The sequence below is a fragment of the Aotus nancymaae genome, unplaced genomic scaffold (assembly GCF_030222135.1).
Source record: "Aotus nancymaae isolate 86718 unplaced genomic scaffold, 86718_ANA_hifiasm-v0.15.2.pri h1tg000010l, whole genome shotgun sequence".
NCBI lineage: Eukaryota > Metazoa > Chordata > Mammalia > Primates > Aotidae > Aotus > Aotus nancymaae.
The window spans coordinates 28,995,828-29,013,514 of NW_026988421.1; the positions used below are offsets into that span (position 1 = coordinate 28,995,828).

At 44.8% G+C, this 17,687-nt stretch overlaps 1 protein-coding gene across 1 annotated transcript in view; it reads left to right on the top strand.

Annotated features, from left to right (window-relative positions):
- Positions 1-17,687, top strand: part of FBXW4 (F-box and WD repeat domain containing 4) — an 83,621-nt gene that overhangs the window by 56,088 nt on the left and 9,846 nt on the right. The window contains exon 6 of the mRNA XM_012439459.2: positions 12,739-12,804. Within this exon, the coding sequence (XP_012294882.2) occupies positions 12,739-12,804 (66 nt within the window). The remainder of the gene's footprint in view (positions 1-12,738; positions 12,805-17,687) is intronic.

Consider the following 17,687-nt stretch of genomic DNA (forward strand, 5'->3'; position numbering starts at 1 on the left):
GGAGGAAGTGCAGCGAAAAGTTTTTAGATGCCACCACATTGCCCTCCAGTTAGACCATATCAGGTTCTATACCCACAAACAGTGTGTACAATTACCCATTTCCTCTTATCAGTACTGGGTAATATCTGTTTTTTGAAAAATTTTGCAACTCTGATAGGTAAAAATGATATCTAATTTGGGGAGTAAGTATAAAATCGTGCTCAAGGATGGACTTTGCAGCCCACATGGCTGGGGTCAAATTATGCATCCCTTTCCTATTAGTTGTGTAATTTTGGTGATTTACCTAACCTCTCTATTCCTCAATTTCCTTATCTGTAAAAGGAGATAATTTTGGCTGTACAAACCTCATAGTGACTTTTTTGTTTTTGTTTTTGAGACAGGATCTTGCTCTGTCATCAAGGCTGGAGTACAGTGGTTCACGTTATCTTGGCTCACTGCAACCTCTGCCTCCTGCAGTTCTCATGCATCAGCCTCATAAGTAGATGGGATTACAGGCACGCATCACCACACCTGACTAATTTTTGTATTTTTAGTAGAGACGGGGTTTCGCCATGTTGGCCAGGCTGGTCTCGAACTCCTAGCCTCAAGTGATCTACCTGCCTCAGCCTCCCAAAGTGCTGGGGTTACAGGCATGAGCCACCATGCCCAGCTCATAGCAGTTTTATAAAAATGTTTTTATAATGGAAAGTTTCAAAATATACAAAAGTAGAATAGTTACCAACTCTTGGCTAACCTTGCTCCATTAATCCCTATGCACTTTCCTTTCCCATATTATTTTGAAGCAACTATCAGACATATAATTTCATCTGTAAATATTTCAGTATGTACTCTAAAAGATAGTGATGCTTTTAAAATGTAATAATAGGCTGAGTGTGGTGGCTCACACCTATAATCCCAGCACTTTGGGAGGCTGAGGCAGGTGGATCACCTGAGGTCAGGAGTTCGAGACCAGCCTGACCAACATGGTGAAACCCTGTCTCTACTAAAAATACAAAAAATTAGCCAGGCATGGTGGCGGGCACCTGTACTCAGCTACTCAGGAGGCTGGGTCAGGAGAATCACTTGAACCCGGGAGGCAGAGGTTTATAGTGAGCCAAGATCTCGCCATTGCACTCCAGCCTGGGCAACAAGAATGAGACATTGTCTCACAAAAAAAGTAATTATAATGTCATTATCAGACCTAGAAAAATATTATCAAATATGTAGGAATGTCTTGAGGATTAAGTGAACTAATTGATAGAAATTGCTTAAATCAGCACTTGACACACCCTAAATACTATATATGTTTGTAATTATTTTTGTTGTTTCTGTAATTTGCAGTTCTTTTTTGTTTTGTTTGGTTTGGTTTGGTTATTTTTTTGAGACAGTCTCGCTCTGTCACCCAGCTGGAGTGCAGTGGTTCGATCTCAATCTCGACCTACTTCAACCTCTGCCTCCTGGGTTCAAGTGATTCTCTTGTCTCAGCCACCTGAGTAGCTAGGATCACCACGCCCATTTACTTTTCTTTTTTATATTTTTAGTAGAGATGGGGTTTCACCAGGTTGACCAGGCTGGTCTTGAACTCCTGACCTCAAGTGATCCGCCCACTTCAGCCTTCCAAAGTGCTGGGATTACAGGTGTGAACCATCACCCCCGGCCTAATTTGCAATTCTTTCTAGAGGTTTAATGTTATTTCATATGTTATTTGGCCATGTATATTTTTTCTATAAATTACTTGTTCAAATTTTCACTCATTTATCTATCTTTTTTCCTGTGACTTATAAGATCTTTTTTTTCCCCCCAGGGTAGAGAGGAAGCAGGCTCCAAGGCTGGATGCTGGAGGGGTGCCCCTCCATCTCTCTCTCTCTCTCTCTTTTTTTTTTTTTCCTGAGACAGGTCTTGCTCTGTTGCCCAGGTTGGAGTGTAGTGGTGCAATCATAACTCACTGCAGCCTTGACCTCCTGGGCTCAAGGGATTGGATCCTCCCACCTCAGCCTCCCCTGTAGTTGGGACCAAAGGTGCATGCCACCACACTCGGCTAACTTTTTTCATTTTTTGTAAAGACAGGGTCTTACTTTGTTGCCCAGGCTGGTCTTGAACTCCTGGGCTCAAGCGATCTGCCTGCCTTGGCCTCCCAAAATGCTGAGATTACAGGCATGAGCCACCACTCCTGGCCTCCCCTCACCTCTTTTAATATTCTCAGGATTAATCTTTTGACATATATCAGCAGTCCTTAACCTATTTGGCACCAGGGACTGGTTTCATGGAAGACAGTTTTCAATTTTTCCATAGCCTGGGGGCTGGGAGCGTGGGCGGGTCAGAGTTCAGGGTGATTCAAGTGCATTTCATTTATTATGCACTTTATTTCTATTATTATTACATTGTAATATATAATAAAATAATTAAACAACTCACCATAATGTAGAATCAGTGGGAGCCTTCAGCTTGTTTTCATGCAACTAGATGGTCTCGTCTGGGGGTGATGGGAGACAGGAACAGATTCTCAGGCATTGGATTCTCATAAGGAGCCACAGCCTAGATCCCTCCCAAGTACAGTTTACAATAGGGTTTGTACTCCTGTGAGAATCTAATGCTGCCCCTGATCTGACAGGAGGCGGAGCTCAAGGTGGTAATGCCAGTGATGGGGAGTGGCTGTAAATTCAGTTGAAGCTTGCTTGCCCACCACTCACCTCCTGCTGTGCGTCCTGGCCGTGGACTGGTACAGGTTTGTGGCCCGGGGGTTGGAGACCGCTGCAATATATGGTAATTCCTTTCAGCTTATTGTTTGTGATGTCTTCTGTTGTGTAGAAGTTTTTCTTATTTGTAGGTTAGGTCTGTCTGATCATTACCTTCATGGCTTCAGAATTTTGTTTATCTTAAGAATGTCTTTGAAGATTATAAAACTATTTTCCTATGTTTTTTTCTTAGACCTTTATGGGTTTTCATACAGTTTAAAGATGTTTATCTCCTTAATCCATCTGGGATTGATGTCTGCTGGGAGGTAGGGCTCTAATTTTTTTTTCCAAATGTGTATCCATTGGACCATATACCATTTATTGATTAGTTCATTCTTTATCTGCTCTCTTTAAAGACCACACTTAGGATCTACTGATTCTCTACAAGTAGATAGATGTGGCTTTGGATTCTTTATTCTGATCAACTGATCTCTCTTCACCTGTTTTAGCATGAATATCATACTATAGCTTTACACAAAGTATGTTTTGATCCGGTAAAACAACTTCTTTCTTGTTGTTTTTCTTCAGCTATTTCTGGGTTATTCTTCTGTTTTTCTTCTTCAGATGAATTTTAGAATCAATTGATTAAGTAAAAATCTTGTGTAGATGTGACTGTATTGAATGTATAGATTAATTGGGGAGAACTGACAGTTTTATAATCAAGACTTCCCATCTGGGAGCATGATGTTTTTAAACTTATTCAACAATTCTATGTCCTTTAGTAAAGTTTTATTTTATTTGATATTTATTTATTTATTTATTTTTTTGAGACGGAGTTTTGCTCTTGTTGCCCAGGCTGGAGTGCAGTGGAATGGTCTCGGCTCACCACAACCTCCACCTCCCAGGTTCAAGCGATTCTCCTGCCTTAGCCTCCTGAGTAGCTGGGATTACAGGCATGTGCCACTATGCCTGGCTAATTTTGTATTTTTAGTAGAGATGGTGTTTCTCCATGTTTGTCAGGCTGGTCTCCAACTTGTGACCTCAGATGATCCGCCCACCTCAGCCTCCCAAAGTACTGGGATTAAAGGAAGTTTTATATTTTTATATGGATCTTTTTTAGTGATTTTTGTTTTAGATTTCTATCTAGTGATAGATTTTTGTTCTATCACTAAATAAAAATCTAATGATTTTTATTTGTTCATTTTCTCTTTTTTTTTTTTTTGTTAGATTTATTTATTTATTTATTTTTGAGACAGAGTCTCGCTCTGTCATCCAGGCTGGAGTTCAGTTGCTTGATTGTGGCCCACTGCAACCTCTGCTGCCTGAGTTCAAGCGATTCTCCTGCCTCAGCCTTCTGAGTAACTGGGATTACAGGCATGGGCCACCATGCCTAGCTAATTTTTGTACTTTCAGTAGAGACTGGGTTTCACCATGTTGGTCAAGCTGGTCTCGAACCACTGACTTCATGATCCTCCTGCCTTGGCCTCCCAAAGTGCTGGGATTACAGGTGTGAGCCACCATGCCTGGCCCTAGATTTATTCTTAGATATTTTACAGTTTTTAAATTCTTTTCGTTAATGGATTTTTATTTTATTTATTTATTTTTTGAGATGGAGTTTCAATCTGTCGCCCAGGCTGGAGTGCAGTGGTGCGATCTTGGTTCACTGCAACCTCTACCTCCCAGGTTCAAGCATTTCTCCTGCCTCAGCCTCCCAAGTAGCCGGGATCACAGGTGCCTGCCACCTAATCACCTGGCTAATTTTTATTTATTTATTTATTTATTTTTTAGTAGAGACAGAGTTTCACCATGTTGGACCAGGCTGGTCTCAAACTCCTGACCTCAGGTGATCCACCCACATTTGCCTCCCAAAGTGCTGGGATTACAAGCATAAGCCACTGTGCCCAGCCTGGGTTTTAAATTACATTTTGGTTACAATTGGTTATTGCTGGTATATAATAACACTCGGTTATTGCCTGTATATAATAATAGCTAACATCCGTGAATGTGTGTTATATGCTATATACTGTTCTAAGCATCTTTTCCCATATAATTTTTATAACAAGCCAGTGCCTAGGTACTATTACTATTTCTGTCTTATGAAGAAGAAACAGGGCTGTAGAGAGGTTGAGTAACTCACTCTGGATCACATGATTACCGGGTGGCAGAGCCAGGGGCCCACACCTGTACCCCTTTCCACTGTTGTATGCAGCATGCCAGCTGCCTCATCCAACCCTGGTATTACTTGTGGTAGTTCTTTGGTTGAGTCTTTTGGATTTTCTAGGTAGACAATCATGTTGTCTGCAAGTAATTACCATGTATAGCTTGTCTTTTTGCATGCTTCTTGTTGGGTATCTCGTTTTGTGAATATTGTATCATCATTTCTCAGGAAGTCTGAACCAGTCAGTTTTTGCTTTAGCACTGTGAACATGTTGCCATTTCTTTCTTTTAGGAGCGCATGGAGCAGTTGTTTATGTTTAGGGGCCATGTAGGTGGAAATATAGTTTAGAAACTTATCTCTGCAGCTCACAGCACCTTGTTAAATTCAATAGGTTGAATGAACTTAGGTTATTTCACTGTACTGAGAATTTTTGTTTTTGATTTTCTTATTTTTTTTCCCCTCTCTGTTAATTCTGTGCTTCCATTGCTCAAGTTTCTAAGCCTCGGATTCTTGAGTGAAGTGAGTGCATACCTCAGGCTTCCTTTTGTCTAGCCTGGGCCAGGCTCTCCTATCCTTGGTTAGGCTGACCTTGTGCCCTTGGTTAAAATAGAGAATAATCATTTTGTATTTCTCTGTAGGCATTCTCTGGCTGTAGGAGCGCACTCCTCCACTGGCTGCAGAAACTCCGCTTTGCTGGCCCTTATTTGTACTGGGACAGGAGTCCCAGACCTCTACCAGCTGTGGAAGTCTGGAGTCAGTCTTGCTCCCTAGTGGCCACTGCCTATTTGGGAGAAAGAGGCCATTGGGGTGCCTCCCTTCTGATCTGGGGCTTCTTGGCCTAATGTTGAGCTAGTGGTCAGTCCCATCACTTCAGTGCAAGGGGTGCCAGGGCCATGGTTGCTAACACTAGCTGTAGCTATAGCAGGTCCTCTCCTTCAGGTCGCCTGCCCTTGGCCCTGAGTCATGGACAGGAGTGTTTAGTTATGTTGTCTTTTCTGTTATAAAATGTAAATAATGTGTTTTTCCCTTAAAAAAAAATAGCACATGCTCATTAAAAATTTGGAAAATGAAGAAAATTTAAAAGAAGAAAGAATTGCTTATCAGTTTACTGCCCAAACACAGTCACTTTTAACATTTTAGTTTTCTTTGCTTTTCTCTGCATAGGCTCTTTGTTTTTTGAATAGTTGTAACAGTGCTGTTTGTACTCTGATTTTTTCTCTTATAATAGTACATCATAAGTATTTTGCTTGTATTATTTGGGAATATCATTTAAAATGACTGTATAATATTCCATTAAGTAGATGGACCATCATTTATTTAACATGCTTTGGTCTTGACCCCTTGAAGGCAAGGCCTGTCCTCCTTTCCCTATTAACCCATTATGGTTCAGTCATCCATGAAGTTGGCTAAGCTTCTGAATTTAAATTTTTCGTCTGCACCGTCTCTTTGAAGTCATGGTATGCCAGTTGCTGTGTGAAATAGAACTTCTTTTTATTTGCTTTAAACTTTATTCATTCAAGCTTCAGCTAGGCGTCTTGTTCTTATTTGGCTTTAGTTTGATTAAAAAAATAGTGTTTACCTTCCCCTGCCTGGTCTTGCAGCTTTGGTCCTAGGGCCTCCCTTCCTCTTCTCTAAACAGACGTCACTGTGGATGGCAGGCCCCACAAGCATGGCCCTGTCCACTCATCACAGATGTGACTCGAGCAGCCTTCTGGAGCTGCACTCGAGAGAGCATTCAGGTGGCTGTTTCTCCACCTGCAAGGTGGGATGTTTGCTGGACAGAGAACAAGATTTGCCCCTTTTTATCCCCTTCCTGTTACATCTATTTCCCTATCCCTTTGGTGACCCAGGGTGCCCTGTTGGCTGGATCCTAGAAACTGGTTGTCTCACACTTTCACCTGCCCCCTGCCTGTGTCTTTCCCCTTCCTGACTTCTGTTGACCTCCTGTTCCCACTCCACTGGTCCCTCCCTCACAGTGCTGTCACTGCAGCTATGCTCCTGTCTTCCCCTCACCGAGTGAGTTTGTGTGACCTTCGCACTGTATGCATACTTTGGGACTTACCGCTGTAATGATGTCAGTGGCGGAGGTTAGCAGATGGCGGCAGCAGCAATGAGACCTGACATGTTCTAATGACTCCCTCCTTCCTACCCTTGATGGCTGAGCCAATGGAGGGGCAGGGGTTTCCTTGAGGTATTTAAGGAGGGGACCAAGGGAAATCGGGGGGACCCCAGGTGCCGATGAGGCCTGTGACCTTTGCTGCTATAATATCAGTGTTTCACAAGCAGGGCGGTTCGGGAGCCCACTTGCAGCCCATCAAAAATTGATTTAATTGCAATTTTTCCTCCAATTAGGAGCACTGGAGCCTGACTAATTGGAGTAATAGAGAGTAATAAGGCTCAGATAAAAAGCCTTCCTCGGCTGCCTTTGTATCTCGTGTCAGTGCCTGTCAGAGGTCAGAGAGCTTGCATATTCTATTAGGCAGCCTGGCCTTCATTTGTACAAATTAGTTTACCCAACAGTAATTAAAATGCCAATGCGGGTTGAAGAGAACTGAATACACTTGATGGGCATGTTGGTGAATGATGTGACAGCTCTGGTGGCCTCCCTTGCCAAAGTGTGTCAGCCCAGGCTCAGAGGCTGCTGGGGCCTGGGCCAGCTGGGCGGCTCTAGGCTAGCCACGGGGCACAGCTGCTGAGCACGCCACTTCTGCTGCCCCGCCTCAGAGCCACTCAGTTGCTGCTTTCTTCTTCCAGGTGGAGTCATTTGTTCATTTGTCATTCATTCATTCAGTAACCATTTGAGTTTTTAGTATGTGTCAGGCATTATACTTGATGCTGAAGATTCAAACAAGACTAACTCTTGAAATGTAGCCCAAATGAGAGCTTATGGGTGAGGGGTGATATATAACTTGGGCCTGGAATCAAGACCGACTGGGTTCCAAATCCAGTCCACTAGTTGCTACCTGTGTGAGCTAGAGCAAATTAATTACCTCTCAGAGCCTCAGTCTCCTCATCTATAAAATAGGGAAAGTGGGGCTGGGCACGGTGGCTAATGCCTGTAATTCCAGCACTTTGGGAGGCCGAGGTGGGTGGATCATGTGAGGTCAGGAGTTCGAGACCAGCCTGGTCAACAGGAGGAAACCCTGTCTTTACTAAAAGTACATAAATTAGCTGGGCATGGTGGCCCGCACCTGTAATCCCAGCTACTAGGTGGGTGCTGAGGCAGGAGAATTGCTTGAACCTGGGAGGTGGAAGTTGCAATGAGCCTAGATGAAGCCACTGCACTTCAGCCTGGGCAACAGAATGAGACTCTGTCTCAAAAAATATAAATGAATGAATGAATGAAAAGTGGTACCCACTGCATAGTGTTATGAAGATTAGGTAGGTTAATGCTTTTGAAACATGTGCTCAGCACCTGGAACATAGTAAGTGCTCAGTAAATTACTAATGTTATTCTTTAAGAGGGCCTAAACTAATACAGAAGCAGCAAGAATCTACCTTCCTTTCAGACTGCCCATGCCCAACTAATTTCCCTTCTAACTTTGTCCTCCTCTTTTCTATGTCTTGTTATTTTTAGTTTCTCAACTTGAATACACAAGCCTTAATTCCCTGACATCTTCCTCTGGTGAGACAGCTCCGATGTCTAGTTCTTGAGTCTGAGGATGGTCTGCATGATGCCAGCTTTGCCTGAGCTAAGGCCAGGGGACAAGTAAGGCAGGTTGAAGATCTGGTTAAGGTCTGGGGCAGGGTGAGAAATTGTAGAAGGCTGGCTTCTGGTAAGGGCTTTCTGGTCTGAAAAGAGTAGAAATTGGGGCAGGGTGAGAAATTGTAGAAGGCTGGCTTCTGGTAAGGGCTTTCTGGTCCGAAAAGAGTAGAGCTTATGGAGTCAGAATGACTGTTAGACCCTCCAGCTAAGAGAGGATGTGTGTACTTGTACAAGTGTGTCTGAGTGTGTATGTTTTAACATTAATTTTTAGGTGTCGGGCTGAATGCGGTGGCTTATGCTTGTAATCCCAGCACTTTGGGAGGCCAAGACGGGCGGATCACCTGAAGTCAGGAGTTTGACACCAGCCTGACCAACATGGAGAAACCCCGTCTCTACTAAAAATACAAAATTAGCTGAGTGTGGTGGCACATGCCTGTAATCCCAGCTACTTGGGAGGCTGAGACAGGAGAATCACTTGAACCTGGGAGGTGGAGGTTGCGGTGAGCTGAGAGGGCGCCACTGCACTCCAGCCTAGGCATCAGGATGGAAACTCTGTCTCAAAAAAAAAAAAAAAATTAGGTGTTGGTACTTCTCATCTCTTACCTGGTTGTGGTGCTTAAGAGGGACTTCTCACTCCACTAATAATGTATGCCTGTGTCATATGTCATTCAGGTTTGAGCCTTTGGTATTTGGGAATTCTTCCTTTAGGAAGCAGAGGGACCAACTTCACAGCCCACACGACTAGCTTTCCCAGCTATGCTGGCTTTGGGCTCTGGAAGGCCCTCTCGGTTCAGTTCCACAAATTTGTCTTGAGTGCCTCCTCTGGGCCAGGCACTGTGCTAGGCACTACAGTAACCAAGAGCCTCTAAAGGGTTCTGATCTCAATGGGGAGATGGGAAGATAAACCAAAAATGCCATTTGTCCCATGAGTATGGAAGGGACTTGGAGGATGGTCAGCCTACCTGGGGAGCCACCAGCTCTTGCCTCTGCCTGTTGAGCACAGATTTGATGTCCTTGTCCCTGAAATACCCCTGAGGGAAGAGATGGGACTGAGGGCAAAAGCCATTTGAATTTTCTTTCTTTTCTGAGCAGAGCTGGCTTTTCATCACTTTTAAACCCCAAATTGAAGTTATAGCAAAGGCCTTTAGTGGGGAAAATTCACTGAGTAATCCCTTGGGAGGACTATGGAGGGAATGGTGCATGTTTTCATTTCCTCAGCCTCCAAGTATTTATTGAGAGCCTTTGACATGTCTAGCACAGGAGCCAGCGCTGTGAGGGATGTGGCGAGAATCTGGTTGAAGATGTCTGGTGGATTCAAACTGAAAAGGTTATCAGAGCACGGCATTTTGTTTGGGTTAGAGAACTGAGGGCAGTGAGGCTGCCTGTGATGCACAGATCCCACCCCACCAGCCCCTTTTCAAAGCACTTCATCCCATGAGTCTCAAGGGAGGAGTCTGAATATGGGGGTAACAGGTCCTGTATTTAGCCATAGCATTCTAAGTCCGTTCGTGGAAGCTTGGCCTTTGCTTTATATTCACTGTCTGCACAATGGGAATAATAATTTCTATCTTGTGGCCTCCTTGTGGGATGTGACACACTCTTTGGGTGTTGGAGAGTAGTGAATTCCTTCTTCCTCTGCTCCCTGTGTCTGTTGTACCCTGAGATTGCACGTGGGCACACCCTTTCTCGTCTTCTGACTTTGAGTGTGGCTCATCTGTAGCTTTTGCCTCATCCTTCCTAATGACCATGGGAATAAGGGAGGGGGGTAGGGGCAAGAATGGCTGCGGGTAGTGGGGAATAGTTCAAGGTGTACAGGACTGTGTCTGCAGCCAGCCTGACTCCCAGGAGTCCCGGGCAGGCCCCGTGGTTTGGGTATGAGTCCTGATGAATGTTTGCTCAACATTTGCTTGAGTGTTCAGATGGTTTTTTACTGAGTGTTAAATTTGATTAAACTCTTAGGTCCTCCTCAGTGCCAGGAAGATACTCTACTTTCTCTCCCTCTTTTCCTCCTTGATTCACAGTGGTTAGGTGAGGGAAAATGGCAGCTTTTAGAAAGAAACATTTATAGATGTCACACCCAGGCAGTTAAGAAAGCCCTTCACAGGAGGCTGGGCACTGGTGGTTCATACCTGGAATCCTAGCACTTTGGGAGGCTGAGGCAGGTGGATCATTTGAGCCCAGGAGTTCAAGACCAGCCTGGGCAACATAGTGAAACCCCTGTCTCTATTAAAAAAAAAAAAAAAAAAGCCCTTTACAGGGTATGAAGGTGAGGGGCACTCTTGGTGGCAGATGATCAGGGACAGATGTGGATGGGCCAGAATAGAGGAGGATAGGAGTCCCTGGGAAGGGAGTTTGCATTCCTACCCCACCCTCACCCCTGCCACTCCCACAGCTCTAACCTCCCAGCAGGATTAAAGTTCCAGGTTGCTCCCCTCTCTCTCTATTGACTTACCTTGATGCTATCACCTTGATGCTAATTTAGGCCTGTGGCCAGTCAGAGGCCTGCCATAGGCCTTCTTAAGAGATGCCTGTGTCTGTGCTGGCGCCCTTCACCTAGCCCCCACTCCTCAAGTCTGGAGAGTCCAATTGCCTGCTCGAATGATTTCCAAGTGGCTATTATGTTTCCAGCCCAAGGTAATTGGCTTTACTAGTTATTAATGGATTACCCTAAAGAGAAAAATGTTGGGGGAGGGAGGTGAGGGCAACACCTCCTGACTTTGTAGTTTGGTTCTTCAGTATCCACTGGCTGCTTCCCAGGCTGGCAGTCACTTGGGGCATGGCAGGAGTGGCTGTTTGGCACGACCACTCTATAGTTTAGTGGCTGCTGGCAGCCTTGAAGAAGGTAGGATGATGGGGCATGTCCCTGGAGGAAGTCTTGGTTGTAGTCATGAAAGGCCCAGGATCGCTCGTATGGCCTTTTTATCAGCCTAGGGTTAGAGCAGACACCTGCCCTACAATTTTGATTGTAAGTCAGTGGTTTGGCCAGTGCCTGCCTAACATCCGCCCATCAGCAACTGGCAGGCCAACCTCCCCACCACAGCCAAAGCCACTGGCTTCTCCAGGGCCCTCTCTGTGGAAATCCATCTCCTCACTGACATGCTTGGGATCAGAGAGCCACAGGTGCTGGGCTGGGCCACAGCGGATGGTCTGTTTCCCTCACATTGCTAATGTGTTATTAATATGTCCAGTCTTCCTTCTCCCCATGAAAGACATGTAGGGACATGGCCCATTCCTGCCCCAGGGCTCCTGAGTAACACCACTCCTTTCAACTCTCTTGCTTGCTGTTTAAGTTTTCAAGCCCAGGTTTCCTGAAGGCTTCCCCTCTCTACCCTACCACATCCTCTAACAAAAGAGTTGTCTGGCTCACAGGTTCAAGTTCTAGGCCAGTACCACAAGCCAGCCTGGCCGCTGCATGGATCCCTTATACCAGGCTTGTACCTCCGTTTAAAGTGAGACTCTGCAGATTGTATATATTGAGGTTTTTAGGGCTCTAAGGGACACTCTGGGCAACAGGGTTAGCCTGCTTCTTCTCATGTGCCTCTTGGTGTTGTTATTGGCCTCAGAGGACTCTGCTGGACTCCCATCCATTCTGCAGAAGCTGCCTGGCTCCTCTCATTCCCCACTCTGCCCCACCTATGGACTAGCATATACCTATCCATGGGATTCACTCACCTTTCATATTTTTTCCTTTTCTCATTTTGGTGCCTTTATACCTGCCCTGTGCCTGTACCACATTACCAGATTCTCCCAACTCTTAGAACCTTCAGGAATGCCCCCCAGCTGCCCCTATTTCTGACCAGGGCATGACCTTCCAGCCCCAGCAACCTGTTCCTTGGACCCCTATTCTGTGCCCTGCCATTGTGCTCTTGGGGTTCCTACAACTGGAGTCCAACAGGCTCGCTCTCCCTTGGGCTCAGACTTGTTCTATCTACAGATCTGTTTTTATGGTGTGCAGAGACCACTCAACCCAGTCTGTGCAGCAGGCCCAGCTGTGGCTGAGCCTGTGGGTCTTCTGGCTAGGCAGCTTTGGGGGGCCACACCCTCACAGTCTTCCAAGATGTCTTCCCACAGCTCCTCTGATGGTTCCCTTGGCCACTTCTCTCATTCTGGCTTAACCCCACAGTCCCTTGGGGAATGAGCATGGCATTTCCAATTGTTAGCCATTTCTACTGCAGATTCTGACAAGGCAGATCTGACTCTGCTTTCCTTTTGTTTGGCAGCTCATTTGTGACAGGGACGGCTTGTTGCGGTCACTTCTCACCCCTGAGAATCTGGGACCTCAACAGGTAAGAGATTCCTGAGCCCACCCTGGCTTCCAGCCCAGGAGGCAAAGGAAAACTTGCTGAGCCAGCTTCTGCCTCGATTGGCTGAGTGGTCCAGGAGGAGGCTGGGAAGTGGTCTAGTGCTGTGGCGCCTTCTCACATGGAATCATTCGGGGTTAGCTGGAGGAGACTGTTGAAGTAATTTATAATAGGTAAATTGTTTCATGTAGAATTTATGATAACAACAACAATTTGGATTTATGATACTCTTTCTCTGAGGGGTACCTATGTGGCTATATAAAATCCTATCTATCCCCAGAGATGATTTTGCTAAAATAAAGAAATTTTGAAGGTGGCCTACCGACCTATAAAAAGAATTATACAGAACAGTTAAAATACATGCTGGTTTTATTCACAATTCTCTGCCTTGGTAGGCTTTACATATTCCCATCTGATTATCTACCATTCTTTTTTTTTTTAACTTTTAAATTTTGAAATAATTATAGATTCATAGGAAGTTACAAAAATAAGATGGAAAGGTGTTTGTGTAACATCTTACATAATATATAATATAATATAACATAAATCAAACCAGGCAGTAGACCCTGGTACCATCCATGGACCTTTATTCAGATTGCTGTGTGTGTGTGTGTGTGTGTGTGTGTGTGTGTGTGTGTGTGTGTGTGTATGTGTATGTAGTCCTATGCAGTTTTATCACATGTAGATTCAGATAACCATCACCACAATTGAGGTACTAAACTCTTTGTTCCATCAGCACAAAGATTCCTCATATGCCCCTTGGTAGTCATACCCATTCTTATCCTCTCCTCTTCTTCCCCAAGTCCTCTGAGGCCAGCAGGCCAGGCTGGCTGTAGTACTGGCCTTAGTTCCTGGAAACTTATGTGTTCACCATCTCTATAATTTTGTCATTTTGAAAATGTTATATAAATGGAATCATACAGTATGTTACTGTTTGAGACTAGCTTTTTAACAACTCAGCATAATTCCCTTGAGACCCATAGATTGCGTGTATCTACTTCTCTTTATTGCTGAGTAGTATTCCATGATATGGATATACCAAAGTTTCTTTCCCCATTGAAGGACATTTGGGCAGTTTTCAATTTTTTGACTATTGCAACTAAAGCTATTACCAGCATTTGTGTACAGGTTTTTGTGTGGGCATACATTTTAATTTCTTTGGGATAAATGCCAAGGAGTACAATTGCTGGATTGTTTGGTAAGTATATGCTTAGTTTTTTACCTGCCAAGCTATTTTGGAGTATCTTTATCATTTTATATTCCCACCAGCAATGTATGAGAGATCTTAATTTCTTCACATCCTCACCAGCATTTGGTATTTCACTATTTTTTTTCTTTTTAAAAATTTTTATTTTTATTTTATAGAGATACAGGGTCTCATTATATTGCCCAGGCTGGTCTTGAACTTCTGGCCTCAAGTGATCCTCCCACCTCAGCCTTCCTAGTAGCTGGAACTATAGGCATGTACCACCATGTCCAGCTAATTTTTTGTGTGTTTTTTGAAAAGATGGGTTTGCCATGGTACCCAGGCTAGTCCTGGGCTCAAGTGATCCACCTGCCTAGGCCTCCCAAAGTGCTAGGATTATAGGCATGAGCCACGATGCCTGGATTCACTATTTTCTATTTTTTAACTATTCTAAAGTTTTTGTATTTCATCATGTTTTAATTTGAATTTCCCTAATAGCTAATGATGTTGAACATATTGTCATGTGTTTATTTGCCATAGATGTCATATATGAATATTCTCTTTGGAGAATGTCTGTTCATGTCTTTTGCTTGCTAGCTTTTTTTTTTTTTTAATGGAACACTTTATGAATTTGCCATGCCAGTCTTCTCTGTATCATTTCCATTTTGGTATATGTGCTGCGGAGGCAAGCAGTTTGCTTTTTTTTTTTTTTAACCATTGAGTTTTGACAGTTCTTGCTGCATTCTAGATATTAGTCCTTTGTCAAATGTGTGGTTTGCAAATATCTACTCCCAATCTGTACCTTGTCTTTTTATCCTGATAACAGGGTCTTTTGAAGAGCAAATGTTAAACATTTTGATGGAATCTAAATTACTGACTTCTCTTTTATTGACCGTGCCTTTGGTGTCAAGTCTAAGAACTCTTCACCTGGCCCTAGGCCCCACAGTCTGTGTCTTAAATGCCACAATTGACAGCACTGGTGAAGATGCTCTTCTCACCTGCTTTCTCAGTTGCTCTAGCTTTGTCTTCTCCATATTTCTCCAACTCCCTAGGAAAGCATTAGCCATAGCTTTTTTTCTACAGTCAGTCTTTCCAAAAATTTTTAAAATGACATGAGATGTTTTAATCAATGAATCGTGGTTTTTTCCTTCAACATTCTCTTTTGATGGTCATCCAAGAACAGGGATGGGAAACTCCCTACTTCCCCAAACAACCATTCTTTTTTTTTTTTTTTTTTTTTGAGATGGAGTTTCGCTCTTGTTACCCAGGCTGGAGTGCAATGGCGTGATCTCGGCTCACCGCAACCTCTGCCTCCTGGGTTCAGGCAATTCTCCTGCCTCAGCCTCCTGAGTAGCTGGGATTACAGGCACGCGCCACCATGCCCAGCTAATTTTTTGTATTTTTAGTAGAGACGGGGTTTCACCATGTTGACCAGGATGGTCTCGATCTCTTGATCTTGTGATCCACCCGCCTTGGCCTCCCAAAGTGCTAGGATTACAGGCGTGAGCCACCGCGCCCGGCCCCAAACAACCATTCTGATAGCTCTGTGAGTGAGAATGCCCACCCTTTATCATGGATGGATTTGCTCCCTGAAGCTGTGATCCTGGGCAAGAAGCAAGCAAGTTGAACCTCTCTCTTGAAGAACAGACTTTTAATATCTGAAAACCTTGGTTCTGCTCTTCTAGGGCCTCCTCTGCTCCAGGCCAAAAGTTCTAGGTCCTTCAGTTGTTCCTCATTAACACAGTAGATAAGTTAGCCATAGCCTTTGGCTGTAAGTAACGAAGACCTAATTCAAAGTGGCTCAAACAGGCTGGGTGCATTGGCCCATGCATCACAGCACTCCAGTCTGGGCAACAGAGTGAGACTGTCTCCAAAACCAAAAACCAAAAAACAAAGTGGGTCAAACAACAATGGGATTATTACTATCTTAGATGACAAGGAGCCCAGAAGTTGGGTGGTTGGGTGGTTCCAGGGTTGATGGTTCAGTAGCTCAGTGAAACCATGAGGGCCCAGATTCTACTTTCTGCTTTGCCACCCTGGTCAAGGTGGCTTTTGCTCTCAGACTTGTGTAGAGCTGCTCCACCAGCTCTCCAGGCAACACTCACAGGGAAATAGGAATAGCCATATGTCCTTGTCTGGGACCCTTTTTAATATGAGGAAGCCTTTCTTAGGAGTTTCCAAGCAGACTTCTCACATCTAATATTCAAAACTGTATTCCAGTATACTTACCCTAAACCAAACCCTGGCAAGGGGAATGGAATGACCAGTCAAGATTCACTTCCTGGGCCAGGGGAAGAACTCAGCTTCCGCCCGTGCCCCTACACATTAGCAGCAAAAGGTGGGGGGTGGTACAGAAGCAGGGTTTGGTTGGCTAGAAAGAATATGAGGAATGTCTATATAGGTGACCTGTAGTGTTGGTCTCACACTGGTTTCAGGACCATTCTCACCTGACGGTTTCTCTGTTTGGTTTTATCCCTCTTGAAATGGCGTGTTCATAACTGACTACTGAATAGACCAGGTGTGGTCTGACAAGTGGTAGATGCTGGCACCTCCTTCATTTTAAAGCTCTACTTTTGTTAATATAGCCAATAGTTGTACCCCACTGTTGCTAGCCTAGCTGAAACTTCCCAGGACTCCTCTGCTCTTTAGCCCCTGGGATTTTGGAGCTCCTACAGTCTATGAAACTTGCTCCCCATGAGCTCACCCTGCCAAACTCCTGCCATTGGCCCTCCTTCCTTCTGAATGGGGCTGGGGCAGAGGCAGCCCCTCCCCTGCTGCCAGGGCCAGTGTGATGGGAGGCTGTGAGGAGCTCTGGAGGGAGCACTGGCTGCGTGGCCAGACAGACCTGGCTTCCAGAACTACTGTGCCTCTTGCTGTGATCTGGGGCCCTTTGGGCTTCAGTTTCCACATTTGTAAAGTAGAAATTAATTATCCCTACCTAACAGAACTGGGATGAACAAAATTATTGTGAAAAGGTCTCCCACATAATGCCTGTCACCTTACAGGCATTCGACCAGTGCAAGCTCTTTCCCGCTCTTCCTCTTCACCCACACTAGTACCTTGGAGTTTGTGGAGGCTTCTTCTTTTCTTGAGAGCAGGGACTTGCTCTGTCACCCAGGCTGGAGTGCAGTGGCTACGTCATGGCTCACTGCAGCCCTGACCTCCTGGGCTCAAATGGTCCTTCAGCCTCAGCCTCCTGAGTAGCTAGGACTATAGACATGTGCCACCATGCTTGGCTAATTTTTAAATTTTTTTATAGAGACAAGGTCTCGCTATGTTGCCCAGGCTGGTCTTGAACTCATTGGCTCAAGTGATCCTCCTGCCTTGGCCTCCCAAAGTGCTGGGATTATAGGTGTGAGCCACTGTGCCTGACCTGTGGAGGCTTTTAATTCTCAAAATATCTGTGTCTTAGTGACTACTGGAGGAGATGAACTTGCTGACCTCCTGGCACAGAGAAGGCTCTTGACAGTGGGCTTTGGTCACAAAGATGGGCATTCTGATGAAAGTCTGTACTTGGTCATATAGCTGGGCCTTGTGTTTGGCATCATCACCTGCTTGGGCCCAGGATGGCACACAAGCTGGGTGGTGGGTTGGACACACCACCATGACCCAGCATCATCTCAAAGGCTGAGTAATCTTTGAATGGCCTCTTCTGCCTATGATTGCCTTGGTGAATGGTACT